The 17,268-nt window shown below is 41.4% G+C and overlaps 1 protein-coding gene across 38 annotated transcripts in view; it reads left to right on the plus strand.

The window, feature by feature from the left end:
- Positions 1-17,268, plus strand: part of RBFOX1 (RNA binding fox-1 homolog 1) — a 1,167,105-nt gene that overhangs the window by 548,561 nt on the left and 601,276 nt on the right. The window contains exon 1 of one of the 38 annotated variants that reach the window (XM_021531173.3): positions 13,552-14,062. The exons of the other annotated variants lie outside the window; for them this stretch is intronic. Within the exon in view, the coding sequence (XP_021386848.1) occupies positions 14,018-14,062 (45 nt within the window). The 5' untranslated portion in view covers positions 13,552-14,017. Of the gene's footprint in view, positions 1-13,551; positions 14,063-17,268 lie in introns of those variants that run through there. 38 annotated transcript variants of the gene reach the window in all.

Genomic DNA, 17,268 nt, shown 5'->3' on the forward strand with positions numbered 1-17,268 from the left:
AAAAGTAAAAATGTCATGACATCACCAGAATATACTGGAGACCAGGAAGCAGAGCAGCTCTTGCCCAGAATGCTGATGAGCTCTGCTGCTCAGGCTTTCTCCTGCAGGAAGGAGAAATGTATTTTCTCTTTCTGTTGTATGTTGTTATATATTTATCCACAAAAGTGTATAATGCAAAAGAAGTTATTTCATCAGTAATGTCCAAGAACTGCACACCAGGCTGGGAGCAGCTGAAATTTGTTCATTAAAAGTTCATGGTCTGTTGACCTTTTCTCGTTCGAGCCTTGTATTGAGTCCACTCCTTATCTCTGCTGTGCATGGCAGATTGTTTAGCATATTTCTTGTGTAGAGAGTGACTTTGAGTGCCACAAGGACCTCACTTGGCACTTGCAGGCATAAGCAGAATGTGTTTGAAAATGTTGCTGTGCTCTCTAGTGGATAATTTAGTTATAAGTGTCTCAGAAATTAGTATCAACAACAGTTACCAATTTATATTTCACTTAACGGAAAGACCTTCAGCAGAAGGGCTCTGCTGAAGTGCAGGGCTGTGTCTGCAGGGAACACTCACAGGTTTTCCTGCACACATTTCATTTCTGATATAGTTAGGGAGAGCCCACATTCTGTAGAAGCTCTTTTTAAAGACTGATTTTCAATGAGCAGGCAGCAAGAGGGCTTTATTTGACAGCCTATCTCAGCTCATGGGAGATGAGCTTACTCCACATCTTGTTCTTGCCAACAACCCTTGGCTGGCCCCTCGGGCACCCAGCTGTCAGTGTTTGAGACACATCTTACCCCTCAAATTCTGGGTTCCACAACCAGGAGCAGTGTTTGCCTGCTCCTGACCTGTGATGGTGCTAAGACTCTTTCCTGGATCAGTCAGTGAGCTTGCATTTGGCCTTCCTATCTCCATTCTTATTTCCTTTAGTCTGTTCAAGTCTTTGTACTCCAGTCTGTGCTCCTCAGTGCTCAGGCAATTATTTTCCAACCCTATTCTTTCCAGCCCAACAACCATCTCTGGTGGCATCCTGCAGAGTTCTTAGATAGTTCAGTGGTGATTTACACTGTGACTTAGGCTGGCATTCCAATTGGTCTCTCCTTTCCTTGGCCTGTCAGTCATTCTGCATAGAAGGCCTGCCATTTCTGCTCATCTGAGTCATTTCCAGCTGCATTAAATTTATTGAGCTTATTATTTTTTGAAGATTTATGTACTAGAATTGGCATAAATAAAAATGTCCTTCGTGGGATAACTTGATTTCTGGTGTTCAACATGGAAGATTGGCTTCTTTGCTGTGGGCCCAGAACTGTGTACAAAGATGCTGGAATGGTGAATCATTGCTCTAATGACCAAATAATTGGAGCAGCAGATTTGAATCAAATGACATCCTATCCCATTTCACAAGAAAAATAACTTGGTTTGATTCTTCATTGAACTCCTGTTGTCAAATTCAGCAGTGAAAAGCTGTGCAAACTTTTCCCCATGCAAACTTTTCAATGGATGCTTTCACAGAATTCCTATAATCTGCTTGCAATTGCAGCTGTCTGCATTTCTGCCTCTGTGTGCAGGTGCATGGGGAATAGTTCAGTTGTTACTGAGTTGTGCTCAGCAAGTGATTTCATATCTCCTTGGATATGCTAAAAATTATCCCATTTTGTGTAATTTTGTTGGTCTTTATCAGTTTATGGTATAAGATTCATCCTGAGAATTAAATCTTGCTGTATTCTCAACAGCTCTCCAAGTCTGGATTTGGAGTAGATTTAGACTATAATCAAAGATACCTGCCAGCCTCTCACTGTTCCAGGTGATTCAGTTGTCACTGTTCAGGTACCTTTTTTCAGTCTTCTGTTTGCAAATATGTAAACAAATTGAATAGGAAATAGGAACAAGAATCTAGGAACACCCTTTGGTGGTGTTTTTCTTCTCCTTGGTTTTGGCATTTAGATAAGATTTAATTTAATTTCAGATTTCATGCCAGATTTCAAGGTAATGATGAGTTTTAATTTTACATTTGTTGTTCCATGCTCTCATAATAACAGTATGAATCCTACAATTTCAATAAATGCTACATAACTCCACAGGTTAGAAAACACAGTTTATTTGCTTGGGGTGATGTGTAGTTATAAAAATGTAAACAAATATGGAATATTTTATTCTCTTGAAATATTAGTAAATTCTAAGGATGTAGATAGAGCAGCCATTTGAAAATATTAGAAGGGCTGTGTTGGGAAATCTGCAGAGTAGGTGTGACACTTGGAAGGCATTTATGTCATGAGGAGCAGCTGAAGCCACTGTGTGAAGTTGGCATGAAATAATAAAACTGCCAGAGCAGAGGTGATGTGATGCTCATTCACTTCTCTAGGTGTGGAAGTTAATAAAAATAGGAGAATCATTAAGTGGTGTTCCAAAAATCATCCTACTCTGAGTTCAATTAGTGAAATCATCCAAACCCCACAGCTCTTAGAATAATACAAAAAAGACTTAATGATGTGTGAGAATTCGCAAGAAGGCAGGAAATTTTCTTTTCTGTTGTAAATTAAGCCTTACTCTTCACATTTTATTAAAAGGTGATGGCACTTTATTGCCCAAGCCCTGGCTTTCAGAGCCTTCCAGCCTGTTGTAAACAATGGATTTAAACAACTTCTCTACAAAATATTCCTGCCCATTGTACCTGACATTGTAATTCAAAAAAACATCTCTGGTGATTTTCTGTTTTCCAAATAATCACAATCAGGTTGTGCTATACTTGCTTGTCTGTTAAGGATATTAAATATATATGTATAAAAACATATATATAATGTTTATTCAGTGCGGCAAATCTTCAGATGAGCATCACTGGGGCTTGGGGGCTAATTTGGATCACTTGTTTTGCTTGCATTCTTTGTCTCATTGATGGAATAATGGTGAACTGTATTTCTTATAAAAGTCTCAGCAAATGTATTCGTTTGGGAACATTTCTATGACTTTTATACATAGAAATATAAAAATATAGATATATCAAAAATATACAAATATATATGTCTAAAATGATAATCTCCTAAATATTTTTGCTCTTTCTTTTGAACTTTTCACTACAATGAGACATGACATACTGAAGCTTTGAGTGATATTTTATTGTAATGCAGTAAAAAGTTGACTTGCAGTTTTATTATTACTGTAATTTTCATTCAAAATTTTATATCCACAAATTAATATTTTTTCAGTTAAAGTCACTGTGGAATATGTTGCCCTGACTTGTGTCCTGAATTTTCACTTTTTCCCTTATGTGCTGTTCAGAGTATGAATGCCATTTTGTTTCTCAGGTAAAATTAACACTTAATAGTGTTTTACAGCCTTTTAGTTTATCTTCTGAACTGGGAGCATCGAGGATTTTCCTAACGAGAAGAGAGGGCAGCAAAGGCTGTGAAATTCTATGAACATCTAGGAGTGGTGGCATTGGTGGAACATTAATTCTACAATCAGGAAGGGAAACCCACTGATACTGGAATGGAATAGCAGTGCTGACTTTTTGTGTGCTTTCAAACAGAAGCCTGACCTCTCTGGAAAAGCATGTTCAGTGAAAACTGGTGCCTGAAGCAGGGATGTGGGGAATATATTGTGAAAGTGGAATTCCATGGTTGCTCATTTGGAATCTCGAGTTTCCTTCAGTGCCAGCTCTAGCTCCGTGTGCTGTGTTGTGTCAGTATTCCAGTATCAGGCTGCAGAGCTCTCAGTGTGCAAATAATGAGATTTCATTTCCTTCCACTGGGGGTGGGCAGCAGGGCTCGTGGCCTCGGTGGCCCTGATGTCCCTGAGAAAGCTGAGTTTGCATCTCTGCCACAGCACCAGTCCCGGGAGGATGCTGGCAGCTGGCTGAGCTCCGAGCTCCAGCTGCTGCCAAAACATCTGCCCAGCCTCCTTCCACCTGGGCCAGCTCCATGTCCAGGAGAGTCTGTCAGCCCTCAAAATATCTGCTCTGTTTGCCCACACTGCCTGCATTTTAAGAAATTCTTGCTGATACAGATTCCTCAGGGCCACATTTCTGGTGCCCAATTTCCAAGTTCTGTTTAGGTGGAATTGCTACAGACAACCAGGTATGAGTGCGAAAAAGAAAAAATAACCTTATAGTCACAGAAATGTATTTTATCCATACTTCAGTTATTCAGTTTTTCAGTTATTTCAGTTTTATCCATACTTCAGTTATACTTCCTGCGTGTCTGTGCACTCCATCCCTTTGAGTCACCAAAAATGTCCACTGTACCCAGGGAGTTATGAAGCAGCAGAATACACAGTGTCCTCTTAATTTTCCTGGTTTTCCATCCTGAAATTTGTTTCTCTCTTTTCTTGGTTTTCCATCCTGAAATTTGTTTCTTTGATCCCATGCAAGGCAGAAAGGGGCTGTCCATCTAAGTTTTGCTTCACTCTCTTGGGAGGGACAGTGTGGCATTTGTTTTGAGATTCCTGCCATTGATACTGAGAAATGAGAAGGGAAGTATCTGATGAACTTGTTTTCCTTGCCTCTCATGAACAATATATGACAGCTTTGAGAAATCGTGTTCAAAGGAGTCATTATGGTGCCATTTGAATTAGTGAAATAAAAGTAAAGACTTATTTTCTAACAGCTTATTTTCCCAGTGGTTGTCCAATAATAACCAGCACTTCAGTCACAGGGTCAGGGAGTTCACATGTCATTAGCGCACTCTGAAAGCCTGTAATGCCTTTTTGATTTATTTAGTTTTTTATTTATTCATTTTCTTGCTCTACAGTTTGGGGTGGAGCCCTTGCAGTCCTAAACCAGGGAATGCCAGAATTCTTTGGCAGTCCACCGTGCATCCAACAAGGAGAATTCTTCGAGGAATGGCACAGAGGATGTTGTTGCTATTGTGACTATTGAAATTATCTCACAGGTTTTTGTGCTTTTTGATGGGTACAAATTAGTCTTGTGATGGGTAAGCCTTGGAAATGGATAATTCTGAGTTAGAGAAAAATTTTTGAGTTTTTACTTACCAAGATCTGCTGTTGCTTTGTGATCAGTTGTGCTTTGGGAGCATTAAAGCATTGGAATGAGAATTCTGCTTACCAAACCGTAACAAAAAAATTTGTTCCACTTTGAGATTACTTTTTTTTAAATGAAAACCCAAATGAAAAGTGCTCAGAATATTTACACTTCAAGTGACCTCAGCACAATTCACAGTTGTTCAGCAGGAGAAAAAAATCTCCAAGTTCTGATGTTCTAATTTATCTTTAAAAAGATTCCACAAGACAAATAAAACCACTTATATTCATTTTTCTCCCCAGCCTGCTTCCATTACTCACTAGTGAACAAGACATAAAGGTGATCTGAGCCTAAGAATTTAACCAGAAATAAAATATAGGAATGTATCCTGGCCCTCACATTTGGGTTGTATTTTCCTTTAGAAAATTCTTTCATGTGCTTGTGGGATATCAGAGATAATGATGTGTTGAGTAGGGCCAATGAAACGAGACTCTCAGTCAATAAATTTGCTCAAAATGCAAGCAAGTGAAATAATCTATTGTCTGGTGGAGCTGTTCTATGTAGGTGCATAGTTCAAATCATTTCAAAGCTTAGGCTCTAACAGAAACGGTTGGGTTCGAGTATAGCACACCAGAAATTAAATGTCATTTATGTCTCTGTGCAAGAGTGCAAGGGAGAAGAATTGAATGGAATTGAAAATTTTATTCTGAATCTTATCCTAAATTTACTTAAACTTATCCTATTAATGGTGAACTGGTAACCATACTGGTAGAAGATTTCTATTTAGAACCAAAAGTAACCAAAAAGCATTTCTAGCAGCAGAATAAACTTCCATTAGAATTTTTAAACATGTCAGTGTTGGGTTTTTTTTAATAGTTAAGAAGATAAGGTAATATTTTTCCATTGTGACCTTCCCATTACATTTTGGACTGTCTGCTGTAATAACTCATGTTGATGTGGTCAGTGTAGTCCAGCAGGTCCTGGATAGTGCAGCTAAAAACTCATGGCAAATACTGACTCTTAAGAAGGGTGTCTTTCTCAAAGAAGATTTAAATGATCCAGGTTTATTTTTTTTTTTTTAATATTTTAATGTATTCCCACATTTACAATATTGGAAGTAGCAAGAATTGTCTCCCTTCATAGTGGCATTTGCTTAAAATTTTTGAGTCAAGACCAGAAACCTTCTGCTGCCTTAGTGGTTTATCCATTTTCTAGACTCTTTTCCTGCTATTTTGCATGCAAATCCTGTGCTGTCTGCAAGCTGGGCCATGGATGGGTTTTATACACAGGTCATTAAAGAACTTGCCTGTGCATCTCCAGATTTATTAAGTGACTTGGAGTGCCACTCTATCAAGCCATTGTATCCAATTAGTATTTTTCTCCCTTGCAGAAGAATTTCTTGAAAAATATTTGCAGTTTATGAAATTATATATGCAATTATATAGGCTTCCGGGTAATAACAAGTATATTTTCATTTTTCAGTCCATTTTATTATGCTTTGTTATGAACTGTTTACAGCAGTTCTCACTGGCAGGGGAGAGGAGAGGGAGGGCAAATGGAGTTGAATGTGGAGTAAAACCAAGGGAAATCTCATATTAAAGATTCACCAGTGAATCTTTACAGAGTTTATGCAAATCCAGTGGGTATTTTGTGAAAGTGTTAATGAGTGTCACATCCTGATTACTGCAGATTTCCCCTTGCATTTCCAACCGTACCAAATCCAATTGAAACTGCTAAAATTAACACCACGAGTCCACAACATTTGGTCAGAAAAACGTGTGAAATCTGTTTTTAAAATACTGTGCACTCATTATTCTTGGAAACGTCTTACATGGAGGTTGATATAAACTATCCTGCGTGCACTCCTTGATGGATGACAAACTTAGCGTTGGTCTCCCTAAATCCTTCTGAAGGACTGTCTATTTCTGAGCTGTGTTTTGCATCTCACTATAAAGCAAAACCTATTATTAACTGCCCTGGCAGTGAGGATCCTGTTGGGAATGTGCTTGTTTACCAGCAGCTACCAGGAGCAGCCCTTTTTGCCAAGCACATGAGTCCCAGGATGGTTTGGGTTGGACCTTCACCCATCCAGTGCCACTCCTGCCATGGACAGGGACACCTTCCACTGTCCCAGTTTGCTCCAAGCCCTGTCCAACCTGGCCTTGGACACTTCAGGGATCCAGGGGCAGCCACAGCTGCTCTGGGCACCCTGTGCCAGGGCCTGCCCACAGTCAGTAAAAGATTTCTGGAAAGGATTTCTTCCTGAAGGACATGCTGGTCTTTCTGTTATGCGTGAAGTGGAGCCTGTGATGTGTGAGGTGACTTCAAACTCATTGATTTAGCTAATCTCAAAAATCGAAAGGTAAAATTTAAATTTAAAAAAAAAAATCATTTTGTTCCCCTTTACTTAAGAGTTATTGTCAGGGCTTTGAGCACTCCAGCCAGCTCACTTCCCTGTTTCCCCATTCCCTTTGCATTCTGCTGCGTGGGCCATCTCTCCTCTGAACCTCTCTCTCAGCTTTTGCTGGCTTTGAAGTTCTGAGACAATTTCACATCCCTTTTGCTCTCTTTTGACTCAGTTTGGCAAACATATCCTGTCTTTACAACTAGGCCAAAAAAGCTCTTGCAAGTTGTGAGAACAACTTAAATCCAGACACACTTGGGGAGAAGGAGATTTTCCTAACACCACTCCAGGACACTACTGGAGGGATGGATCAGGATGTGGCACCAGGCAGTTGGGCATGGATCTTTTATTTCTCTGCCAGCCTGTTAATATAACCCAGAATGTTGTGTTTGTGACCAGCCACGATCACAATGAAATCACAATGAGCCTGTTTATTTCCAGATACGTAGTGGCATCATTCATTTGCACATTAAAGGGAACTTCGATGCAAGAAGACAAATTCAAGGCTACAAAAGCTCTGTGATTATTGTAATGCTAATCTGTATTCAATCCCATGGATGTGTCACATCTTGAATACTTTAAAAAATTAATTAGTCAACTGTGTTGTGCCACAGATGAGCAGGAGCAAGAGGCTGCTTGCATCCACAAGCTGTGACATTCTCTGTGCCAGCAGGACTTTAAAGGAGAGAAGGTCTCCAAGAATTGAGCTGGAGGTGGTCCCAACCTCTGCCTTCTACCTGATAGTGCAGAAAGTGGTGGCATTTGTATCATTGTGTTATCTTAAGTGATGAAGTTATGTTTAAATTATCTCAAATAACAATCCCTATGCTGCTTTATATCCTGTATTTATGAAGATATTTAAATCTGTGCATTCATTTTAGTAGCAAGTAAACATCATGCCTCTAAAGCTAGTGACAAAACTCTCATTGGTGTGTTCTGCAATCTGGAGAGCAACTGCAAAGGAAAATAGGTGGAGTAAAAATAAATTCAGCTGCAAAATAAAGATTGTCATTAACTAAGTATAAAAGTTAGGCAGTTACTCATTTTCTCAACAGAATTCTACCTCCATCCAACTCACAGAGCTGCCCAGGAGTATTTCTTTGCCAACTTTCTGGGCCAAATATCTTCTATAAATCTCTAAACTTCCATTTTCTTTCTCAGATCACTGCAGGTAGGAGCAGGCACATGTCAGACTCACACCCTCCTCACTGGGGCTGTGCTCACTCTGCACAACCAAGGGGGAAAAGGCAGAGCAAAAAGTCTCAATTCTGATTCCTCTGGGGCTCTGTGCCTCTAGGGATGGCTGGGGGAGCCTTGGTGCTCCCTCAGTGCCTTCCAGCTGTGCTCCTGGGGCCGGGCAATGGTTTATATTGAATTTATCTGGTGTTCTGAGCAGCACGCAGGGCCCTGCTCTGTGCCATAGGCTGCACTTTATCATTTGGAGGTGTTACCTTGCTTGATTTGATCTCCAAGGAGAAGCACTTCCAGGTTTTTAGGTATTTTCCATTGTGCTTTGACATTTTCTCATGCTGGTGGGGTGAGCACTGTCACATCTGTGTTTTCCTGGTCATGGGGCTCTGCAGACAAATTAACCTTTTGCAGTTTTATTGAGGAAATAATTTGCATTAATACAGTGGGAAGGGGAGAAAAAGGTTGTGGAATTGGAAGACATTTTGAATTCACAGCATAGTAAAAATTGTGTTTTCTAATTACTAAGCAAAAAAAATACAACTTGTTTGGGAAAAACGCCTAAATGCAGATCCAGATTACCTTGGAAGGATATATATAGTGAGATATTAAAGTTCACTGTTGCAGCCTTAACTTGTAATCCTTGTTCCTGTGGAAATTCTATCTGCTTTAGGAATGCAAATTCTTGTGACTACTTTAGCATTTCAACAGGGCTGTGAATATGTATAAGCACAGAAGAAATTCTTTTGCTTGAAGACTTTTCAGAAACCTGTTTCTTTTTCATGTTCCTAGATTTGTTGTTACCTTATGTTTCACATTAAACTTTGCAACAAGCTCAAAAAAAGAGTCAACAGTCTTGAAAGTGAATGCTGCTGGTGTCTGGTGCCTTCCTTACACTTGACAAAAATGCAGATACAGATTTTTTTTTTCCTTGATTTGATGCTTCTTCAGAAACTTTGCTTTATTTTGGGCTTTGGATAAGTAGTTATTTTTTGAACTTGACCTCCTAAGCAGCAGTGGCTCTGAAAAAACTCCCTATCCTGTGGAATATGCATTTTTGTTCTTTACAGGGGGTAAGTACAGGCATGACTGGTTATTTTTATAGCAGTCTTCATAGCATTTATGCAGAAAACTTTTTTGTGGTAATGTTTGAAGCAGCATTTATTAGAGCAGTACTAGTTTACTTGCATCAAAGTTATGTTCCTCTGCTCTTTTATTGATGGTGCTTGATTTCTTGTTTCTGAATGAAATTAGGTATGATCTTGGACAAGATATAGAAAATAAAATTTTCATTTAATATGCTGCAAACTTTTGCATTTAGCATTGCAGTAAGAGGGTGAAAGTACCTTTGGACACTTGCAATGTTTAAGTTACTTCATTTGTAAACTGCTCTAATTGCATGAGTGGCAGAAACAGAACTAGAACCTTCAAGAGGCATTGGTGACATCCTTAGCAAATACAACTTGGGAAAGGCAGTCCCAGCTCCTAATGCAAAATGAAGCAATTCAGATCAGTATAATCACATTTACAAATTCTTTATGGAGGCTGCTTGTGAGCAATTGGCTAAAGAAAAGCACTGACATTTTGAATATACAGAAAAATTATTTCTGAATACACCTAGTATTTTGTGTTACTGCTTTTCTGGAACATCTCTTACATAGGTCCAATGTTAAACCCAATTATTTTTGTGTACTTTTGTGATTACTTTGACTGTGCTCTTAGCAGCGTTGTGTATGCTTGCAGGATCCAACCCCTGGAGAACATTTTAAAATTCTGCTTGGTAGAGAAAAAAACTTTTGTTTCCTGATTGTATTTCTTTTGATAGTTCAGGTTTAAAATCCTTATCATTTTGATTCTCTCTAAAGGATACTATTTAGCATGACTTAACATCATGCATTCTCAGAGGTAGATTTCCTTGAGCTCCAATTTCTCTGTTGGGTTTGTGGCATCTGATGGATGTTGGAAATTTTCACCATGTTGGTTGTCTGGCTCAAAGTTGCAAATGGAAACCACAAAACCTTTTGAAATAAAACTGCAGCACGTTTGTGATAAATCACAGGATACTTTTCCATCTGAATATGCTTCATTAGCTTCCCTTGTGTGGTGCTGCTCATTAGATGGCACGTAGGAAAAAACCATTCCAGCAGGAATCCATCAGGCATGGAGAGCCCCCGTGTGTTAGACATGGACGTGCATTAAAGATTAAACCACGTTTCACTGCCCTGTTTAACTGTATTAAAAGCACTTTACACACTGGGCAGGTGCAGAATAACCTTCTACTCAAGATGCCTACTTTTGAATTTTGCCAGTGTTCACCTTCCTTCAGCGGTTATGTTGTTTTTTTATAGTTCCCACAGCACAGAAACTTAATTCAGGAAATTATGGCTAAATCAGTTACCCACTGAAGACTTTGAGCTGGAAGCTTTCTAGGATGACACGTGCACCTTTGCATCAGTTTAAAAAAAAATCTCCAGCTGCACCATTCACTTAAAAAGCTCATATTTTACAGTTAGTTCCTTTGGTTGGCTTCTCTGTAATTTTCTTTGTTAGTTGGAAAATTCAGAAGAAAAACACTCCCTTTTTTAAGGAGAAAAAGACATAAGGGATGGCAAATAACTAAATTCATTTAGAACTTTTGATGTGACATGAGGCATAATGCAATGGTACTCGCCTGTAGCATTCAATAAGTACATTGAAAATACTTGAAGATTTCCGGTAAAAGAGAAATCTGGAATTACTGGAACCTCAAGAGCCGCTGCCATCACAGTAATATTTCAGTTCTGTAAGGTTTGTCCCTGCAAGTGTAGTGGGAAGGACAGAGGTTTAGGAGGTGCCTTGCCCATGGCAGGAAATGCGTGTATGAGAAGGTCTCGGTGAGGATGACAGCAGCTGAACCACAGCAAGGCCCTGTGGTCCTTCTCAGCTTTTGCTCATCCCATGGAGCACTTTGGGTCAGAGTGTGGTTCCAGCAGGTCTGGCTCACCCACAGCTGCTGGAGTACCCCTGCTGCCAGAAGAGGGTATCCCAGCTGAGCTCCTGCAACCCCCCTGCAGTGACTCAAGGACAGCCCTGGCATCCTTGGGCCATGAGAGATTTCAGACATTTAACCCTGGCATCCTTGGGCCATGAGAGATTTCAGACATTTAACCCTGGCATTGTTGGGCCATGAGAAATTTCAGCCATTTCATCTCCAGTTCCCCTGGGAGGTGGAAGAAACACCATTAGAGATTTCAGCCATGTCATCTCCAGTTCAGTTGGGAGGTGGAAGAACCATAGTTACCTGCCCCTGAGAGGGAGTGCTGCAAAGGAATGTGTAACGTGCATGGATTTTTATTCAAGGTTACTATCTCTATAGACTAAAACATAAATTTGCAATGATATTTTTTTAAGTTGGGCATAAGAATTCAGACCATTATTTTGATTTTGATCCTTGTCACAACTTTGTGTGCTGCAGCTCTTTCTGCAGCAGTGTGTGCTTTGCCAGTGCTGCCCCCTACCCCCCTTATTTTTTTTTTTGCTAATGAGATGGTTCAAACTCTTTTTCATTACTTGAATAAAGCAAGGAGATCTCTGAAGAACAGCACCAAGAACCACGTGTAGCATGTGCCAGAAATTGCAGGTCCTCTGATAGAAGGTCCATAGGTGCTGCAAAGGCTCAAAACAACAGGCCAGAGGTAAAGGAGATGTTTTCTGACTGCTTGGTCTCTAAATGGCCTCGCCCTGGAGAGCCTAGTTTTGTAAATTAGCAGTGCTGATTGCTGCTGGTGGCATTTTTAATGGAACTGAGCTTAATGCTAGGAATATATGGTAAAAGTCAGATTTAAATAACAGAACTAATAAGCCAACCCATAGTATTTTGTTGATTCTAAGTGGTAGAAGATGGTATTTTAGTAATCCCTGTATTTTACTTCACCCATGTTTAGACACACAGGGTGATTTAATTGGAATTTCTAACATTTCAGTGCTTTAATGTTCTGAAACATATTAGCTCTGCCTTAGCAGTTAGTGTTTATTCAATCTCAGAGCACTGTAGGGTCATTAATCCTTCAAGCCCTCCTGAGAAGTCAGAGATGGGAGACACTGGAAGTCATATTATTCTAATTTTACAAGTGGGAAAACTGAAGTGATGAATAATGTGGTCAAGGCCACACAGTGAGGCAGTGTGAGCTCTGAGATGTTCTGGCTATTAAGCCCAGTGGTCAGGCCAAGCCTTGCAACATTCTCTTTTTAAATTATACACTTTATTGTGATTAAGGTGCCTTGATGGTCCCGTCATCTGTCTAGGTAGAAAGTTTAATAAGTTGAGCATGGCTACAATAAAGACTTCCAAACAAGGAAAACACTGAAATTACAGCCTGTATTTAATATTACTTTCTTTATGTTAAGTTTTCACAGAACATAATTAAACATTGTCTCTCTGCCAGAAAGTATTTGTATTTACAAAAACTAAATTATTGATATCAAGTTATTTTCCAAGAGATCAGATTGTTCTTGATTTTGATTGCAGAATAATGATAAATACTGAAAGATGTTTTAACCAACTTCAGGGGTTTTTCGAGAAATAGTGAATGTGTGGTATGAAAATTCATTTTACAGAATTAGAAAAGTTCTCTGAGCAGCATCTTGAGAATTTTTCAATAGAGTACAAGTGGTTGTTTGCAGATTGTAACATCAGTTGCATAAATAGATGTACTTTGAAATAGCAGCTTATTTGATAGGGCATAAGCAATGCTTTTGTGTAGTGAAAGGGATCCGTTTTTAGTGTTTATCTGAAACTTTTTCTTCTCCACAAATGGGTTAATTGCTGCCATCTCTTGTGCAAGATTTTCAGGTTTTGTTTCAGTTCCAGCCAGTCTTTGTCTTAAAAAATGACATAGCCTGCAATATTAGTCTAAAAGGAATTTCACAAGAGATTCATTTCATCCAGACACTAAGCATTTTGTATATATGACTGATCTCAGTAGTGAACCCCTGCAAACTTCAGCAGCACGTCTAATATTTTAATAAGCAGCTAATATTTAGCCCATCCATTAAACCACTCCATAAATGAATTATTGAGCGCAATCTGCTCTCCCGTGCCCACCTTCCTTTCCCACAAGGCTGTGGTTTTTAGCTAAGCCGGCGTGGAGCTCTCTTATCTCCAAATAAAACAAAACGGCTCCGCCGAGCGCCTGCACTGCCGAGCCCGGCGGGGGAAGGCAGCGGCAGCCGGGGGCTCTCGCCTCTCTCGGCAGCGCAGATGGACAATCACAAATCCTGTCCCACGGCACCGTGAGTGATGCCGGTGTAGCGGGAGCCTCGGGCAGCGCTTCCCCGCCGCGCCAGGACCTCGCTCCGCGGGACAGCGGGACACAGGGACAGCGGGACACACGGACACCGGGCTGGCCGTGCCCCGGGCTGCGCTGGATGCTCCGCGGGCTGCAGGGCCGGCCGCGGCCGCCCGGCTCCTCCGACCATGAAACCCTGGCAGCTGCTCGCAGGCGTGGGAGATGCCCTTCAGGTGAGGCAGCGGCGGCTCCGGAGCGGGCGGGATCCGTCCGGTGCCAGCGCCCGAGCCCGGCTGTGCCCGCCGGGAGGGGCCGGGGCATGCGGGGCTGCTGCGGCCGGGCTGCCCCACCTGGGGGGCCAGGTGAGGGGATGCCGGCCAGGCGAGGGGGATGCTGGCCAGGTAAGTGATGTGGGGATGCCCATCAGGTGAGGGGGATGCTGGCCAGGTGAGGGGTGGTGCGGGGATATTGGCCAGGTGAGAAGATGTGGGGATGTCGGTCAGGAGAGGGGTGCGGGGATATCGATCAGGTGAGAAGATGCGGTGATGCCGACCGGCTGAAGAGACTTGGGACTGCGGGCCAGGTGAGGGGGTGCGGGGGTTTGTTGCTGCCGGGCGGGTGAAGGGATGCGGGGATGCCGGGCGGGTGAAGGGATGCGGGGATGCCGGGCGGGTGAAGGGATGCCGGGCAGGTGAAGGGATGCGGGATGCCGGGCGGGTGGAGGGATGCCGGCCGGGTGAAGGGATGCGGGATGCCGGGCGGGTGGAGGGATGCCGGCCGGGTGAAGGGATGCGGGATGCCGGGCGGGTGAAGGGATGCCGGGCAGGTGAAGGGATGCGGGATGCCGGGCGGGTGAAGGGATGCCGGGCAGGTGAAGGGATGCGGGATGCCGGCCGGGTGAAGGGATGCCGGCCGGGTGAAGGGATGCGGGATGCCGGGCGGGTGGAGGGATGCGGGCTGCGGGCGCGGCCGGGCTGGGCTGGGTGCCGGCCCGGAGCCGAGGGATGCTGCGGGGCTGATCCGGGTGCGTGCTGTGCTCAGCACTCAGCGGTGCTGCCGCGAGCGTGTTTCTCTGGCTGTGAGCGCTCCTCGGCGAGATGCCGACAGAAAACAACGTGCGGGAGGGATTATCCATCCTCCCTCCGCGTTTGGCTGAAGTTTAGGTGAACTTCATCTTCAGAAAGCTGCTTGGCTTTCTGTGGATGGAGTATGTATTAGCATTTATATGAAAGAGAGCAGGAGTCTCATTAGAAGGGGGTTTGTCAGGTGCATTATTGCCTGGTGATTATTATTGCAGGCAGGTTACAGGATTTCTGACCAACGTGGGTGCCTGTTTAACTTTAGGGTCCCTGTGTGTCACCAGCACAATATACTGATCTTAGAAAACACAATTTATGAGTATTTGGAGGTTTTATTACTGTACTTGTTAAAATGCATGGGGTATAACAGCAGTAGTGTTTTGTTAATAAATACAATTTAAACACACAGGTAATTTTGGCTAATAATCCATTTATATATTTACATTGAAAAAAGGCAGGAACAGGATATAAAAGACTAGGATTTAAAAATGCCTATCGGTTTCCAGCTGAATATAATTGCAAAGTAATTTAAATACTTTGTATTACTTTAGCAATATTATTCCTTTAAAAACCCACACACTTCAAAGTGTGCAAAAAATGTTGAGGGGAATGAATGGGGAAGGTGGATTTCTCTAGCTTTTAAAATAAAGGACTCTTGTCCAGACTCCTAATAGGGATAGAATATTTTTGAAAGACTTGCTGTCACATGGAGGAGTCTCTGGCTCAGCCCAGTAGTGGAATGCTGGGCTCTGCAGTTCCGACACCATAAAATCACATTGCTTCCAGGACTGTACGTTAAATTCCACCTCAGCTGCTTGATTTTGAAGGCATTTAGTAAGATCCGAAACAGCCTTTGTATTGTCCCTTCTGTAGGAATAAGAAGTTTGGTCGTACCATAGAAGCAATTACATAGAAAGTTTGCATTTTTTCTTAAGAATTATTTAGAAAAATCAGTTTACATGCAGTACATTGATTCCATGTGTATTTCTAAAATGAAGCAACAGATAGGTAAAAAGTTTGAATGTCTTGATATTCTGACTGTACATTGCAGCTTTTTTCTTAGCTATTTAATGTTCCTGGTATTGATCTGTTTCTTGAACATGCAAGTAAGGCTGAAGAGTGAAAAAAACTCCTCCTCAATGAACATAGTTCCCTTTTCTACAGCAGAAGCAGTAGTGCTTTGGAGAATTTTTAGTTTTTCAGATTTGAATCATTTAATGAAAAAAAAAAAAAAAAAGTGGACTTTGGGATTTTATCCTTTACAGAGGCTTCTCTGTGAGTGCCTGGGTATTGTTTGTCAATCATCAGCTTTACTTCCTTTAAACCTATGGATCTAGAGGGGTTTGATTATCCCTTTGGGGTTCTCCTTCCCAAAGCAGTGTGTTTTTTGGACTTTGAGATGCTGTGAACACACAAATGCTGCCATTGCCACTGCCTGCTCTGGGAGCTGTGGGCAGGAAGTTCCATTTAATCAGGGTCTCTCCACATCCAGCACCCCAATACCTCGAGGAGTGTCAGCACAGTTCATGGCACCCCTTTCCAGGCACAGTTTTAGAAACTCGGAGCTTTGTATTCTTGCCTACTCCCACTTAAATAAATATTTGAAATCAGAATAACTTAACAATGGATGGATGAAGCAACTTCAAGGTATTACCTTCAATCTTTGCAACTTCAAGGTGTTACCTTCAGTCCTTCCAACTTCAAACCACTTACTTCAGCAGCATCATTATCATGGAATTGCTCAAATTTATTCTTCTTGTAGTAGAAGTTTCACATAGGATCTCAGTTTTGCTCATACACCAGAAAACTTTTCCAGGAACAAGTAATAAATTGATTGTTCGAGTGGTCAGCTTGGTGGTATTTGAAATGCTAGAAACGGTTGAGAGAAATGTTCTCAAGAGTAGCATTGGATGTTTGGGCTTTTCTTCTTGTAAGGAAAAATATTGCTATTAAATTTTTAATTAATTTTATGAAGATAAATATCTTAGAAGTGGTAACTAAAGCATCAATTTAAAGAGGAGAAGGGGGAGAAATGTGGTCAACTCATGTTTTTAGGTTATTGTGATGGTAATTGTGAAAAAGTAAACTGGGGAAAAAATACATAGGGAATTTCAACTATAGAAAATATCTAGTCTGAAGTTTACTTTGTATTTTAATTTAAGCAAGCAATGAATATTTTTTAACTCCTTAGTAAAAATCAAGCTACTAAAGTCAAGCTTTCAGTTGATTTCAGTGATAGGGATTTTGGAGTTTTTGTTAGAAGGATTGTGTCACATGATCATACCTTTCTAGGGTTTAGAGATGGGAACAAAGACTTCAGAGGGCCTCGATTATTTCAGAGAGTTTTCCAGTGTTTTGGG

Source organism: Lonchura striata, chromosome 16 (assembly GCF_046129695.1).
Source record: "Lonchura striata isolate bLonStr1 chromosome 16, bLonStr1.mat, whole genome shotgun sequence".
Taxonomy (NCBI): domain Eukaryota; kingdom Metazoa; phylum Chordata; class Aves; order Passeriformes; family Estrildidae; genus Lonchura; species Lonchura striata.